General features: G+C 48.2%; 1 protein-coding gene across 1 annotated transcript in view; it reads right to left on the reverse strand.

The window, feature by feature from the left end:
- Window positions 1-14,508, reverse strand: part of VPS13B (vacuolar protein sorting 13 homolog B) — a 2,934,705-nt gene that overhangs the window by 134,452 nt on the left and 2,785,745 nt on the right. The window contains exons 52-53 of the mRNA XM_085605186.1: window positions 13,993-14,276; window positions 10,189-10,316 (exon numbers count right to left, since the gene is read on the reverse strand). Of these exons, the coding sequence (XP_085461312.1) occupies window positions 10,189-10,316; window positions 13,993-14,276 (412 nt within the window). The remainder of the gene's footprint in view (window positions 1-10,188; window positions 10,317-13,992; window positions 14,277-14,508) is intronic.

Genomic DNA, 14,508 nt, shown 5'->3' on the forward strand with positions numbered 1-14,508 from the left:
TCCCTCGATAATTACCAGAGACCTTTAAGCTGGGGGGGGGTGGATCCAGGGGGGGGGTGGAGAAGACGGCTGTCCTCCAGGCGGACATTGGTCTAGCCACCACTTCCGAACTTTGACTGTTCAAGCACTAGTGTGCAAGGTTTAAATGGGGGAAACGTTCTCACTTGTCCTGGGGAGGGGGGAGTTGTGATGGTTTTTTAGTTTTAGCTGGGGGCACTGCTGTCTTCCCCAATGGGGTACCATGGAGTATTAAGTGAAGGCTTGCATTCTACTATATTGGGCGCCGGCTGCGGGGCAGGGGAGGCCAGACGGAGGAGGAGAGGCTAATTTACAATGCACACGCAGACTGAATATAATCTTCTTTCCTGGAATATTTGGGGGATGCACTCCATGCATAGACGGTACAAAATCTTCTCACAGCTGAATAGACGGGGGGTCCACATAGCAATGCTGCAAGAGACACATATATTAGAGTCAGAGGGAGAGGCGTTAAATCGTAGGTGGAGAGGCCAGGTGTATTACACCACGTACTCCGCATTTGCCAGGGGGGTCTTGATTTGGATCAGGGCGGGCGTCCCCTTCCAACATACTGCTCACTAGGTAGACCCAGAGGGCCGATATGTAGTGGTCACCGGGCGCCTCGACGGTCAGGACATCACACTCATCAATGTCTACGGCCCGAATACGGATCAGGGGGCGTTCTTGGAGCACTTGTCAGGGGCACTGGCCCCATATCTGACAGGGGCAGTCATTATGGGGGGCGACTTTAACTGTATAGCAGACCCAATCATGGATCGCTCACACCCACCACTTCATGATGCCCCAGTACATAGGATAGCTAGGATGTTTAGGGAGTGGCAAGCTCGTTGGGGACTGGTAGACACGTGGCGACGGATGCATCCAGGGGATAGGGAATACTCCCACCTCTCCCACGTACATGACTTACATGTCCGCTTAGATACCTTCTTATGTTCACCAGACATGCACACCGACTCCACAAGACGGAATACCTCACCCGAACGGTGTCCGACCACAATCCTCTGTTAGCCCGACTACAATGGGGGCATAAACGTCAGCCCATCCCCACCTGACGCCTTAATCCAGAGGCACTTGAGGACCAAGTTTTCCACCATGAGATTAAGGAGCAAATTGTCACATACTTCATGAACAACGCACACTCTACGGACTCTAGGGTGAACGAATGTGAGGCCTTTAAGGCAGTGATTAGGGGGCGTTGCATGGCATTATCCATAGGGGTGCGACGTACACTATTGGCAGATGTGGAAAGGGCGGACAGAGCGTTGAGGGAAGTGGAGTGCAGGTGTCCGAATGATCCAGACCTACGGCAGGAATTGGTCGAAGCGAAAGAGGAAGTGGCAGTACAGGAGGAGCGACTGAGGTGCGTCGATTACCGGGTTTATATGGACAGAACACACGCGGAGAGAGATAAGGCGGGCAGATTGCTGGCGTGGCTCGCCACCCCTACCCATAGGGAGTGCACAATACTAGAATTGACGGGACCGGGAGGGCGACGTCTGTATAGGCAGGACGATATTAATGACAGCTTCCGGGGATACTATGAGCACCTGTATACGAGCATTGGGTCCAGTGGGGAGGGGGACGTGGAGGACTACCTGGCAGACCTTCCGATGCACGCCCTGACGGACGAGTAGGCGGAGCTTCTGGGAGCCGCAATCTCAGACCATGAAATCCGAGTAGCTATTAAGGCACTGGCGAGAGGGAAAACGCCGGGCACTGATGGGCTCCCTAAAGAGTTCTATGCTGCATACGTGGATGTACTGACCACCAGGCTGGTCGAGATGTACGCAGAGGCCAGGGAGAGGGGCCACTTGCCGGGCACGACTAGAGAGGCAGTGGTAGTCCCGCTCCTGAAGCCGGACAAGTCGCCCCTGGAGTGCGAATCATATCGCCCTTTGTCGATGCCTAATCTCGACTTTAAAATTCTAAGTAAAATATTGGCAACGCGATTACTCCCCTACATGGTGCCTCTGGTACATCGCGACCAGGCAGGTTTCATGCCTCGCCAGAGTTCAACCCTAAATATTCGCAGGCTATTGTCCATTATCGAATTAGGAACAACGATGGAGCAGAGAGGGGCGGTGTTCACCATAGACATGGAAAAGGCATTTGATAGCCACGAATGGGGGTTCTTATACGCAGTATTGCCCAAAATGGGCCTGGGAGAGGGCTTTATAGGCTGGGTATGGTTACTATATGCTGACCCAGTGGCAAGGGTCCACACGGGTCGCACAATATCGGCGCAATATCGGGTGGAAAGGGGGACACGCCAGGGATGTCCCCTGTCTCTGCTACTATTCGCCTTGGCAGTGGAGCCATTAGCCTGTATAGCAAGGTCCGGAAGGGCGTATCGGGGAATCCAGATGGGAGAGATACAACACCAAGTGGCGTTATACGCAGATGACCTCCTACTATTCCGGGGGCTAAGGCGATGATGGAGCGCTTTGGCTCCTTATCGGGGCTACGAGTGAACTGTCTGAAGTCCAAACTGTTTTCCCTGGTGAGGGATGCGAGGCCCCCTCTGAATCTGGGAAATCGGAGATGGGAGCCCCGCTGCTTCCATTACCTAGGGGTCCACATATTCCACATGATGGAAGACGTGAAGGAGGACAACATAGGGAGGGCGCTCCGGTCGCTTAAGGACACCATGACCTTCTGGGGGAAGCTCCCTCTCTCGGTGATGGGACGCATCTCGCTACTTAAAATGGTGGCATTACCCCGGCTGCTCTACTTTTTTGTGACACTGCCAATTTGGATATCAGCGGCCTGGTTCCGGAACTGGACTCATGCATGTCGGCCTTTGTATGGGGGTCGGGACGCAGAAGAGTAGCCCTCACTACCTTAAAGCGGCCCAGACTGGGGGGAGGCATGGCAATGCCTGACATGGAGGCTTACTATTTGGCAGGACAACTGCAGAGGTTCACACAATGGATTGCAGGAGGCAGGGACCCAGATAGGGAGATGCCTCAGTTCGCCCAGGAGGGGTCCGCTGTGTTCCGAACCCTGCTGAGGACGATTAGGCCCCAAGAAATCAGCAGTAACGAACACAGGGTGATACATCGCTGCTGGGGCAGATGCCTGCAGAAAACTAAAACAAAGCACCCCTACTCCCCAGAGATGGCGTTGCCGCTACTGGAGGCCCTCCCTCACGGAGGACAGTGGCAAGGCCTGACCGAATGGAGTGATGCGGGGGCGACAAAGGTTGGGGATTTGTTCCGGGACGGGGAGCTCCTCTCCTTCGAGGACTTCAGGGCGGACTGGGACCTACCGCCAGGACACTTCCTCCTACATGGGGCAGTCACGGGAGCGATACAGAGCCACTGGGGTGCGGGGACGGTGGAACCTCAGCAGCACTACACCTGCGAATATATGAGCTTGGCGGGTGGTACCATCAAGGTGGTGGTCTGCTTATATAGAGCTATTAGACGGGAATCCACGCAACCACTAGATAGATTGCGACGCAAATGGGAGGACGACATTGACAGGCCACTAGCGGATAAGGACTGGGACAATGTTTTGGAGCGAACTGCCAAAATATCTCGAAATGCCCGGTTTAACCTGATCAGCTTTTACATACTCCACCAAGCCTATTTAACTCCAGAACGCATTAACCGATATTTTGTTGATGCAGATGCTAGATGCCCGAGGTGTCAGGAACAGGGTGCGACGTTTATACATATGGTTTGGAGCTGTGTTTCCTTAACCCGCTACTGGCAAGAAGTGACACAAGTGACAGCGAGGGTGACAGAAAGGGTGGTCCCTTGTACATCAGCCCACGTACTGCTCCATTTATTTCCACACTCTGCTAAAACCAAAACCACATCAAAGTTCCAGGTCTTAGCATTTATTTTGGCAAAGCGGGAAATCACTAGTAGCTGGAAGAAGCCGGGGGGCCCTGATGTCCTCAGATGGAGACGTGAGATGGAGAAGTGGGCGGGTTGGGAGAGCAGGGTCCTGCTTCGGAATGCACGGTGGGGAGTGGGCAAGCCTGAGAGGGCCCAGGCATGGGAAGGGCTGGTGGCGGACTTACTGTGACTGGGCAGGGACTCGGGGGCTTCCACACCAGAGAGAATCCAACATGTAGAACACCCCCAGGGACCGGATTAAGGTGGGGTCCCCCAATAGTAAAGCGAGAATGGGCACAGCATTAGCACGCACGGGTGCAGAAGGGGGTCACAACGGAAGGTTCTGGCGCGCCAACCCTATCCACGCCTGGGATACCAGGGAGCATATCAATCGATCTGAACAATACTCAAGGGGAGACAGAAGTGAGGGGAGGTGGGGGTCTTTGTTGTTATTGAGGTTTTATTGACGGGAGTGGGGGGGTATAGCCAAGGTGCATAATACATAGCTAAGGGAATACTGTGAACTTCCAAGTTGTCATGCGCTGAGGGGGCACAACGAGGATATCGACAGCAGCAGCAGGTCAATGGGTTGTACTTCCCGCCCAAGACCAATGTGCAATGCTATTTTGCAGGTTTCTGATGTGAGCGTTATAAAAGGCAATAAAATGTGTTTTTTTTTTTTTAAAACAGTGGGGTTAGTGCATAGCACTACCGAATCTCTGGTAAATTGAAGGTAAGGCAGCTTTATAGTGAAGGCTTGAATGTCATTGACCTGCCTAGCAGATGCGAGGGCTAATAGTAGAGAGACTTTCCATGAGAGAAGTTTTAAATCTGCCTCATGAATAGGTTCAAAAGGATGGCGCATGAGTTGTGAGAGCACAACGTTCAGATGCCAGGATGGAGGTGGATGGCGAATGGGAGGAAACATGCGAAACAAACACTTGAAGAACTGCTGAATGATCCTAGAAGAGTAAAGAGAGTTGGAACTATCCTGTCGGAATCTGGAGATAGCCACTAAGAATACCTTAAGGGTAGAATGCGAAAGGCCTGATCTTGCCAAATGCAAAAAGAAAGGCAAAATTTGTTCCAGTTTTGCATGAATTGGATGAACGTTGGTGTCATGGCACCAAATGCAAAATCGTTTCCATTTAACCCTGTATGTCTTGATTGTGGAAGGCGCCCTAGCATTAGCCAAGACTTCTCTACAGTCCGAAGGAATATCTAAGTGTGCGAATTCAAAGTGCTCAGGCGCCAGGCCGCTAGGTGCAGGGATGTAGGATCCGGGTGGCAGATCTGACCATTCTGAATGGATAGAAGGTTCGGTATTGGTTGCAACTGAATGGGATCGCATACAGAGAAAAGGAGGAATTTGGTGAACCAGAACTGGCGAGGCCACCTGGGAGCTATGAGTATTAGGCGACAAGGCTCCTTCTTCATTTTCCAGAGAACCCTGGGAACCAACGGTATCGGTGGAAAAGCGTAGGCATAAATTTGCGACCAGTTCATCAAAAAAGTATTCCCGCACGATTCCTTGTGGGGAAGCCAACTTGTGAAGAATGGGCATTTGCGGTTCAGACTGGTCGCGAACAAATCCAGATCGGGCCGACCCCACTCCTGAAAAATACGATTCAAGGTTAGTTGTTGGAGCTACCACTCGTGAATGGAAGTTGTCGATCGGCTGAGGGAATCTGCGAGAACGTTGGAAACTCCCGGGACATGTATTGCTGTCAGACTTATCCGATGTTTGATCGCCCAATCCCAAATCTCCTGGGCTTGCTGAGACAATAGTGCGGATATTGTCCCTCCTTGTTTGTTCAAGTAGTGCATACTTGTTGTGTTGTCCGTCCGGATCAACACTGATGCTCCAAGAATGATGGTGCAAAAAGATTTTAGGGCTAGGAAGATCGCCAGCAATTCCAAGAGGTTGATATGCCAAGTTTGTTGTTGAGCATCCCATCTTCCGCTTACCGTCAGTCCTTGCAGGTGAGCTCCCCTTCCTTCTAGGGAGGTGTCCGTGGTGATGACGAAGCTTGGAGCTTCTATTAGGAATGAGCAGCCTGCTGCTACATTTTTCTTGTAAGTCCACCATCGTAGAGTGTCCCTTATTTGAGGAGTGATGTGGATGAGATCTTCGAAGGATCCCGAAACTTGTAGCCACTGTTTGTTGAGTTCCTCTTGCAGAGGTCTCATTCTGAGACGGCAGTTGGGGACCAGAGGAATGCAGGATGAAAGCATCCTCAGAAGCGACTTGAACTGCCGGACTGAAACGCACTCTTTTGATCGCAGTAGCTGGGCAAGTTTGCAAAGTTTCAGTTGCCTGTCGTTTGAGACAAAGGCTTGTGTTCGCCAAGTGTCTATGATGGCTCCCAAGTACGTTCTGTTTTGCGATGGGACGAGGTGAGACTTGTCAAAATTGATGGAGAGGCCCAGAGATTGGAAAAGAGATAGACATCTCTGAGTATGGACGTTTGCGATGTTGAAAGAATTCACCTTGACAAGGCAGTCGTCCAAATAAGGAAAAATTTGAATTCCCTCCAGCCGAAGGTGTGCAGCCACCGGTGCTAAGACCTTGGTAAAGACCCGGGGTGTGGAACATAGTCCGAAAGGGAGGACTTTGAATTGAAAGTCCCTGCCAGCCACTCTGAACCTCAAGAACTTTCTGTGTCTGGGTAGAATTGGTACATGACAATAAGCGTCTTGGAGGTCGAGGGTGGTCATATGATCCCCCACAGTGAGAAGGTGAAGGATTTCTTGCAGAGTTAGCATCCAGAAGGACAATGTCTTGAGATATTTGTCGAGGGAGCGAAGATCTAGAATGGGATGCCATTCTCCCGATTTCTTCTTTATCAGAAAAAATCTGGAATAAAAGCCTGTTCCTCTTTGCAATCGAGGGACTACTTCGATCGCTCCTTTTTGCAGCATCAAATTTATTTTGGCAAAAAACTCTGAGAGGTGAGCTGGAGGTGGTCCTTTGGGAGGAGAATTTGGGGGAAGTTTTACAAATTCTAGAACGTTGTCTCTGGCTACAACATCCAAGACCCATTTGTCTGTTGTTATCCTCGACCAGTTTGAGTAGTAACGGGAGATTCCTCCTCCAACTTTTAACGTGGTAAGCGGTAGAGCAGGTGGCAGTTGTCACTGCTTCTTGGACGTATCACGCCCGCGGTAGGTAGACTTCCTTCTATTTTGCGAGTAGGAGGTATATGGTTGCTGTCTAAATGATTGTTGTTGCTGGGAAGAGTAACGTTGATTACTTTGATAGGACTGATAATTGTCTTTGCTGATTATATCCTCCTCGATTAGAAAAGGATCCGCGGCTTATCGCACCCCGAAAGGGCGGTTTGCGAAACTGAAGCGTTCCGAGAGAGCTTGCTGTCTCTGTATCCTTTTTAATGGCCTGTAGGGCCTTGTCAACATGCTGTCCAAAAAGAGACTCACCATCAAAAGGCATATCAATTATTTTAGCCTGAACCTCCTGGCGAAATTATGTTGATTTTAACCAGCCCTGTCTCTGCAGGACTGCTGAACCTGCCAGTTGTTGAAAACCTGTAGATGCAACATCCACCGATGAATCAATAATCTCAGCCGAGATTCGATCCCCTTCCTGGAGGATATTAAGCGCCTCTGACTTAGAGGGCTCAGGCAACATGTCGATGTAGGGAGAAATGTCCGATCACATTTGTCTATCATATCGTCCTAAGATAGCCAGTGAGTTTGCTGCACGAACTGTCGTTGCTGCCATAGTGGACACCTTCTTTCCAATAGCATCCAGACGTCTACCATCCCGATCCGGAGGAGTGGACAGCGGAGAGGAGGGATTTTGCGCTTGTCGTTGAGCTGCTTGGGCGATAACTGAATCTGCCTTTGGTTAGCCTATCAAGCATGCAGGCGAATTGTCTGGCGCCTTGTATTTTTTATCAAGGCAGGACCGCAGGAACAGAAGCTGGACCTTTCATAACTTTTAATACTTCTTGCCAAATGAAATCAATAATCGGAATAGACCGTACTTGTTTTCTTGGTTGGTCTTCAAAATCATAAAGGAAACAATCATCCTTTTTTGTTTCCATAGGAAGTAGAAAACGCTGTGTAGCCCTCTCCATAAGAAGGTGAAAACCTCCAATGTCAACAGAAGGAGAGTCGACAGGAGCAGGAGTTGAAGGTGACGGAGTTTGAAATTGGTAATCATCCCATTCCGTGAGTTGTAATCTGTTATCCAATTCTCCTTCCTCTCTATCGTCATCAGAGATGTAAGCGTCCTGAGAGTGCAGCGAAGGTACAGGAGAATGTGGCCTGGACGACCTCAAAGCTGATGACGATTGAGGCACAGGTGTGGGCGGTATAAAGAAGCAGATTCAGATGGAGGGAAACGGCGATAGTAATCATCCAACATGTACTGCAGATTGTTTAAAAGAGCCAAAGGCATTTGGGCCATAGGAACTGGATCTGGAGCTGAAGGAACCGTCTCCGAACAAAATTTGTCATCTTGATCCACATCTTGGTACTTAATGAGGAGTTCAGAAGGGCTCCTGGCGGTACGAAACCTATCTCCCTCATCTGACTCTTCATCATCCTCTTGAGAATCCAGTAGTTGTTCAGGTAACCTAAGAGGAACCATAGAAGGAGAGATTGAAATTGGAGAAAGCACCTCCAATGAAGATCCACGTCTTTGTAGTAAAGAAGACGTCGCTGTAGACGGAGTCAATTGTATAAATGGTGTCGTAGACAGTGTAGAAGATACTGCAGGTGTAGACGAAGACCAAACCTGAAGAGCCGTACATGAAGACAGTGGTAATGTCGAGGAGGTGGGCATCGATGGAGTCATCGTCGACGAGACGGACTTCGGTGACGAGACGGTCGTCGACGAGGCAATCGTCGGCGACACTCTTTTAATCTTCGTCGTCGAAGGAGCGTCGACAGTAGATTTAATCTCTTTCGTCGACAGAACTGGTCTGACCGAGATGAATACCAGTGTCGACGGCGAAGACGCCAACGACATTATCATCTGTGGCTTCGGCGACGAGAAGGTTGCAGTCGACGTCTTCGTAGCGGCGACGGAAGGCTTCGTCAACGAAGGCGTCGTCGTCTAGCTCGTCGACGAGGGACCCCGTTTCTGAGGTAAATCCTTGTCAGAAACCTCAATTGAAGATTGAGACTTCACAATCTTTCTCGGGGGCGTAGAAGGCATAGTTTTACTCCTAGAAGGTGGAAGAGCCTTTTTTTGAAGTAGAAGGCAACTCAGCACTCTTGGAGGTATGCTGTTTCTTCAAGACCTTAGCCCCAGGAGAAGATAAATCTGTGTCAGCAATCCTCTTTCTAGAGGACGAAGTCTGGACAGAGGCAATACTCCCAACTTCAGATAAGGGATTGTCCTGATCTTTAATCTATCTTCTGTAGCCACAGAAATAGACGCCCCTCTCTGTCCCTCAGAGTCTTTTGTGGGAAAGTTCTGCAGATCTTGCAGTCTCTCACCTGGTGGTCAGGATAAAGGCAGTAAATGCACTTCTTGTGGGGATCTTCTGAAAACAGCCGGAGCTTCCCACAAGATTCACAAGGTCGAAAGAGAGATTTATTTGAAGAAGACATCCTAACAGGAAAAGTTTCCAAAGAAAACTGAGAAGAACTGAGCAGAGCTCAGGGAGACTCCCTTCACATGACGTGCGGTAGAAAATCTGAGAGCCTGAGCCTCTGAGGAGAACATTCTGGGTGGTGCTGTCGCCTGATTGGCTGTAGTTTGGACTATATATAATGACTTGGACGAGTCATGAAAGTGGAGGATTTTTTCCTTTTGATTTCTGGCTACTTTACTTCCTGGTTCTAGGTTACCTATGATATGGTTTCTATATGCATATATATTGCTATTTTTATGTACCGTGGGACTCCCACTCCGACTACGGGGAATGATTCAGGCATGTGAATCTATGAAAGATACCCCAATACTGGAGAACTTAACTTATTCATGTTTCTTCGCTTGGTTTAGAGTAAATCCGTTCAAGATAGTAGTACCCCTACAAAATGTGTTGTGGCCTTTAAAGGGGTAAAAGTCAGACATATCTGGACTATCTCCACTTTTCCTGCGGACTTTCACTGGTAAACCAGCATGGGGTTATTCAGCATAAAAAGGCAGAGGCAATGTTCAATTTAAAAACTACTTAAAAACAAGGATCCAAGCATACAAGTGACAGTTACAGAGTTGTAATTTTCTCACAACGCTTTTTTGATGAAGACAAATAAAACATAAACCATGAACAGAGGAACAGGGACATTGCTTTTATGGGTCTTAAATTGTATCAGTAAAAATCTATACCTCTGATATTTTCTTTCAGAAGCAGTGTGACTGAACATCTATTGTGTATAATGATTCGAGGACTCGGGTCTTCTGTAAGTGTTAAATATATCACTCCAAGATGCTCCTGATACGTAAGTGCCAGAGCTCTGTAAATAGAAAAAATGACTTAATGGTTAAATTACAATTCAATAATGTATTATAATAAAATTGTAATAGAAATATTCACTGTAAATTTGTATGCCCGATCCTACAGGATCCCTAGTTAAAAATAAGACCAAAACCCATTTTGCACCAAAATAAATCCCACGATAAATAGAAAAGCCCTTGTGAAGCTAAGGCGCATCTGTGGCCACACGTGCCCAAATCCTGACCTCTATGTTACCTCTAGGTCAAACTAATCTTATAAGTGTTTTGAGTGCAGTGATGGTGGGTGGATCATTTATTGAATCGAAGGCTGCATGACCAGAAGTATAAATCACTATATTCACTTACATGTACTTCACATTTACATCTGTGGGGATGTGCTCCTACAATAAGACTCATGGTGTTGAAACTGGAGTATTTACCCTCCAAGAGGAGATCTCTGTAGGATGAACATCAGCCTTACTGGAACAGACATCCACTTTCCCTGTGGACTGAATATTAAAGTGGTCAGTTCCCATTAGAAAGAAAATATATAGAGGTGCTGAGTACGGGTCTCTCCCTCTTCCTCTGGTACTAGGGACTGTGGAGATAGTGTTGTTTAGATGCTTTCATGTAACCCTGGTGCTGTTCCATAAGCTGTACATCCAGATGCCAGAAAAGTGTTGGAGAAAGACTGGCTCTCCCCAGGGCTCGATTGGGAACCATAAGCAGCCCTGGCAAAAATGTTCAAACCAGCTATGGTCTCTTTTTCCATCCTTGCCCAACAATTTTAATCAATCCATTCTCTGTCTCTCTTCTGCTCTTCTCCCTCTCCGATCCCAAATGTGCAATAGTGTCACAGTGTCAGCCTAGTCTGAGCTTGAACACAAGGACTGCATAGAAACATCCATGCTATCCTTCTGCAACTGGTGTAAACCACCATTGGGATGTCAGTCCTTTCTCAGAACTCAGCATGAAAATCATCGTTATAATTCCAATATTCTTGTAGGACTCTGGATGTAAAGCCCCAGAGTTGTTCCAATACCTACATCACGCCCAGTAACCATTGCAACAATTCAAATTTCCTTCTTACCAAGCATGCAGAATTGGAACTAGTGGAATTCTTGTTACCATGCAACCCATTGCCACTCCAATGTAATGTTTTGCCCGACCTCCGAGGCAAAGAAGTGTTGCCAGTCTCGTGGTCACATTGCCCCTCATTATGTAAACCCTATAGTCGCGCTTGTATCATCACAGTCCCATTCATGCCTGTCACCACATCAAGAACACTGCTCCCCATTCCCACAGGTCGCCGCGCAGCTCCTAAGGATCAGGGAGCACTCTGTTCAATGGCCTGTAGTGCCTGGGGTGTCTAGGGCTCACAGTGATAGCACAACTCATCCGGTAGAGGCCTCAGAAGTCTAGTTTAAGGCACTAGTGAGAAGGAAAGGCTCGCAATTTGGCGACAACTTACTCTTGATGAATGTGGGTCAGGGCTTTTTTATCTTCCCGCAGGGATCTGGACATACACCTGTATCAACCAAAGAATCGGCTGCTTTAACTTCGCTATACCTTTTGAGTAATGGTCTTCTGAGGAAGTATCAGCGAGTGTTCATTTTCCTTTCACTCTTTCGGTTTATGTGTATATTTCCCGCTACATGTGGCACAATGTTGCCCATCTGCCCTACTGGCTGAAGGTGTATGCTTAGTGCTAGAGTCGCGAGGCACCAGTCACTGCATGTCTCTGGCACGTGTATGCAAATATGCTCTTGAAACAGAGAGCAGCAAAACTTCCCAAACAGCTCGGGATTCTAGATTGGCTGTAGTAGTGACAAGAGTGCTGTTGGCCTGCAGCACTGTAGATGCAGACAGTGCTGTTAAAGAGGCTGTCTATTTCCTCCCACACCAGACGTCCCCCATCCCTGCCCTATACCGCTGAAAATCCTTGCTCCCTGGGCCTTAGTCAACCTCTGAACGGCACTAACATGGACATGCAAGATCCTGGCTGTGAGCATCACGTTGGTGCCTGACCTTCTTTGTTAAGCTGAAGCTGGTCCAGAGTGACCTGAACTGAAGTGACCTTTATTATAACAATATTCTTTCAGACTCATTCTCTTCCTTGACCTGAACTGAAGTGACCTTTATTATAAAAATATTCTTTCAGACTCATTCTCTTCCTTTTTGTTTTATTTGTAATGAATAACGGACACATACGATCAGTTAAAGAATATCTATTGTGCATGTAAGCTGGTGAGTAGCTTGGTGTGTTAAGTCCCTGCTGAGACGGTCTGTGTATTTCACATAATTCACTGCTGGCAGAGCAAGCGACGCCCTTTATGTGTCTGAGTTCGTAAAACAAATTAGTTGGGTGAATACAACTACCTGTTATTTGCCTAGAAGAGAGGCTACTGCTGGGGCAGAAAATATTACACAAAATACCGTTATTCTCAAATCACCTCTCATGAGTAGCAGTCACTTTTCCAGAATATGGTTTGATTTTGCAGCAAGAAATAAACATTTGCAGCAACTATAAAGTTTGCAGCAATTATGCTTACATAAAATAAGTCTATTTCACTCACAAACAGAATTACAGCGTTCTGGCGATTAAGAAATTGTTACCGAATATGTCTTGGGGACACTAGCGCTCTGGTAATCAGATATCAAAATATGATACTTTGATTTGTTCTTCAGACTGACTGAAATCAGTGCCAGGTGCATAAAATGTTGGATGTAAGACTCTTTAGTGGCCTTTGTGAGATTTTGCGGCACGTTTGAAATGTAAAATCTCACAGTCTTTGCAAGAAGCAAGAATGGGACTACACCCATAGGCCTGCTTGTTTCTGCGAGCTCGGGAAATGTAGTGCTGCATGTGCCCCTTTGCAGCGTCCTCCTAAGTTACAAGGGCCCAGGTTAAAAAGAGAAACGTGCTATTTTAGAAATACTTATACATTTGGAGGCATTGTTCGACTTTCATGGCTTTTGCTAACAATCCCAACAGCACCACGGAACCTTATGCAGTACACTTGCAGTTTCACCTGCCTACTTTTGATAGTAAACATAATTTTGTTTTCAGCCTGGGTGCATTTGTGAATGCACATTGGGAAAGTAAATTGGCACCAATCATGATCCAGTGAGCAGGTTTGTTTGTTTTGTGCAACAACGAACTTTGTGAGTTGGGCCCCATGCACTGCACACTTTATGAAGAAAGATAACTTGGAGCTCTTATTGGAAGGCCAGGTGTGGGGTCCGAGGCCTCCTCCGACAGCACTCCAGGACTAAAGGTATTGTGGGGGGTCGCATAGAAAAGACTCGCCGGCGGACATCAAAGCCTCTGCAGCAGGCTGCGCTCCTTCCTTTTAGCAGTGTTAATTTAACCCTGAACTCTGCCTCCTTCAGTTCACGTGCGTTAATCCCCGCTCACTGACATACGGGTCCTTTCCTTTATGCTGCTGTGCATGCAGTAGAGCGGGCGGCGGGGCAACAGTAACATATCACAGGCTTTACATGATCACTCATAACCTTCAGCCATATTTCACACAAGTGTTTCCAATTTCAAAGCAGGGGATTTTCGCCCCCACGATGCACGTATTGACATATGCTGCCCATGTGCGACGCTTGACTTGTTTCCATAATGCATTATTAATCCCATCTCAGTATGCTGCAAAGGCAGGGGGCGCCTGCTCGCGAGCCCGCACGTACCTGCTGCACAGCCCGCTGATCCCGCAGTCCCGGAAGGGCACGGCCACGCTCTGCCTGGGGACATCCGGTCTGATGATGGCGGGCAGGCTCCAGCACTCCGCGCGCTCGATGGCCACGTCGGGGCACAGGCTGAGAAGGATGCGCCTTTGTAGTGGGGGTCCTTCCGACGTCGACTGGTTGGGGTCGGACAACAAGTCCCAGCAAGGTACAGAGCTGGACTGCATGGTTTGCTGCTGCCCACCTGGGCCGATGCCAAAAACAGCACTGCCTGGCACATGCACGTACTTCAAGGGAAAGTGATGGAAAATACATTACATATGAGAGCACCACCATCTAAAAAAGACTAATGTTAGATACATTAACTTTCATCATTCCCCATCATTCTTGAATTGGATGGGTCTTAGCAGCCCCGTGTCACTTTGACATGGCTGCCAGAGATCACAGTGCACCATTAGATCAACTGGAAAGCCCAGATCAATACGGACAAAACGTCCGCAAAGAACTGCTCCCCATTCC

The sequence above is a fragment of the Triturus cristatus genome, chromosome 5_1 (genome assembly GCF_964204655.1).
Source record: "Triturus cristatus chromosome 5_1, aTriCri1.1, whole genome shotgun sequence".
Classification (NCBI taxonomy): domain Eukaryota; kingdom Metazoa; phylum Chordata; class Amphibia; order Caudata; family Salamandridae; genus Triturus; species Triturus cristatus.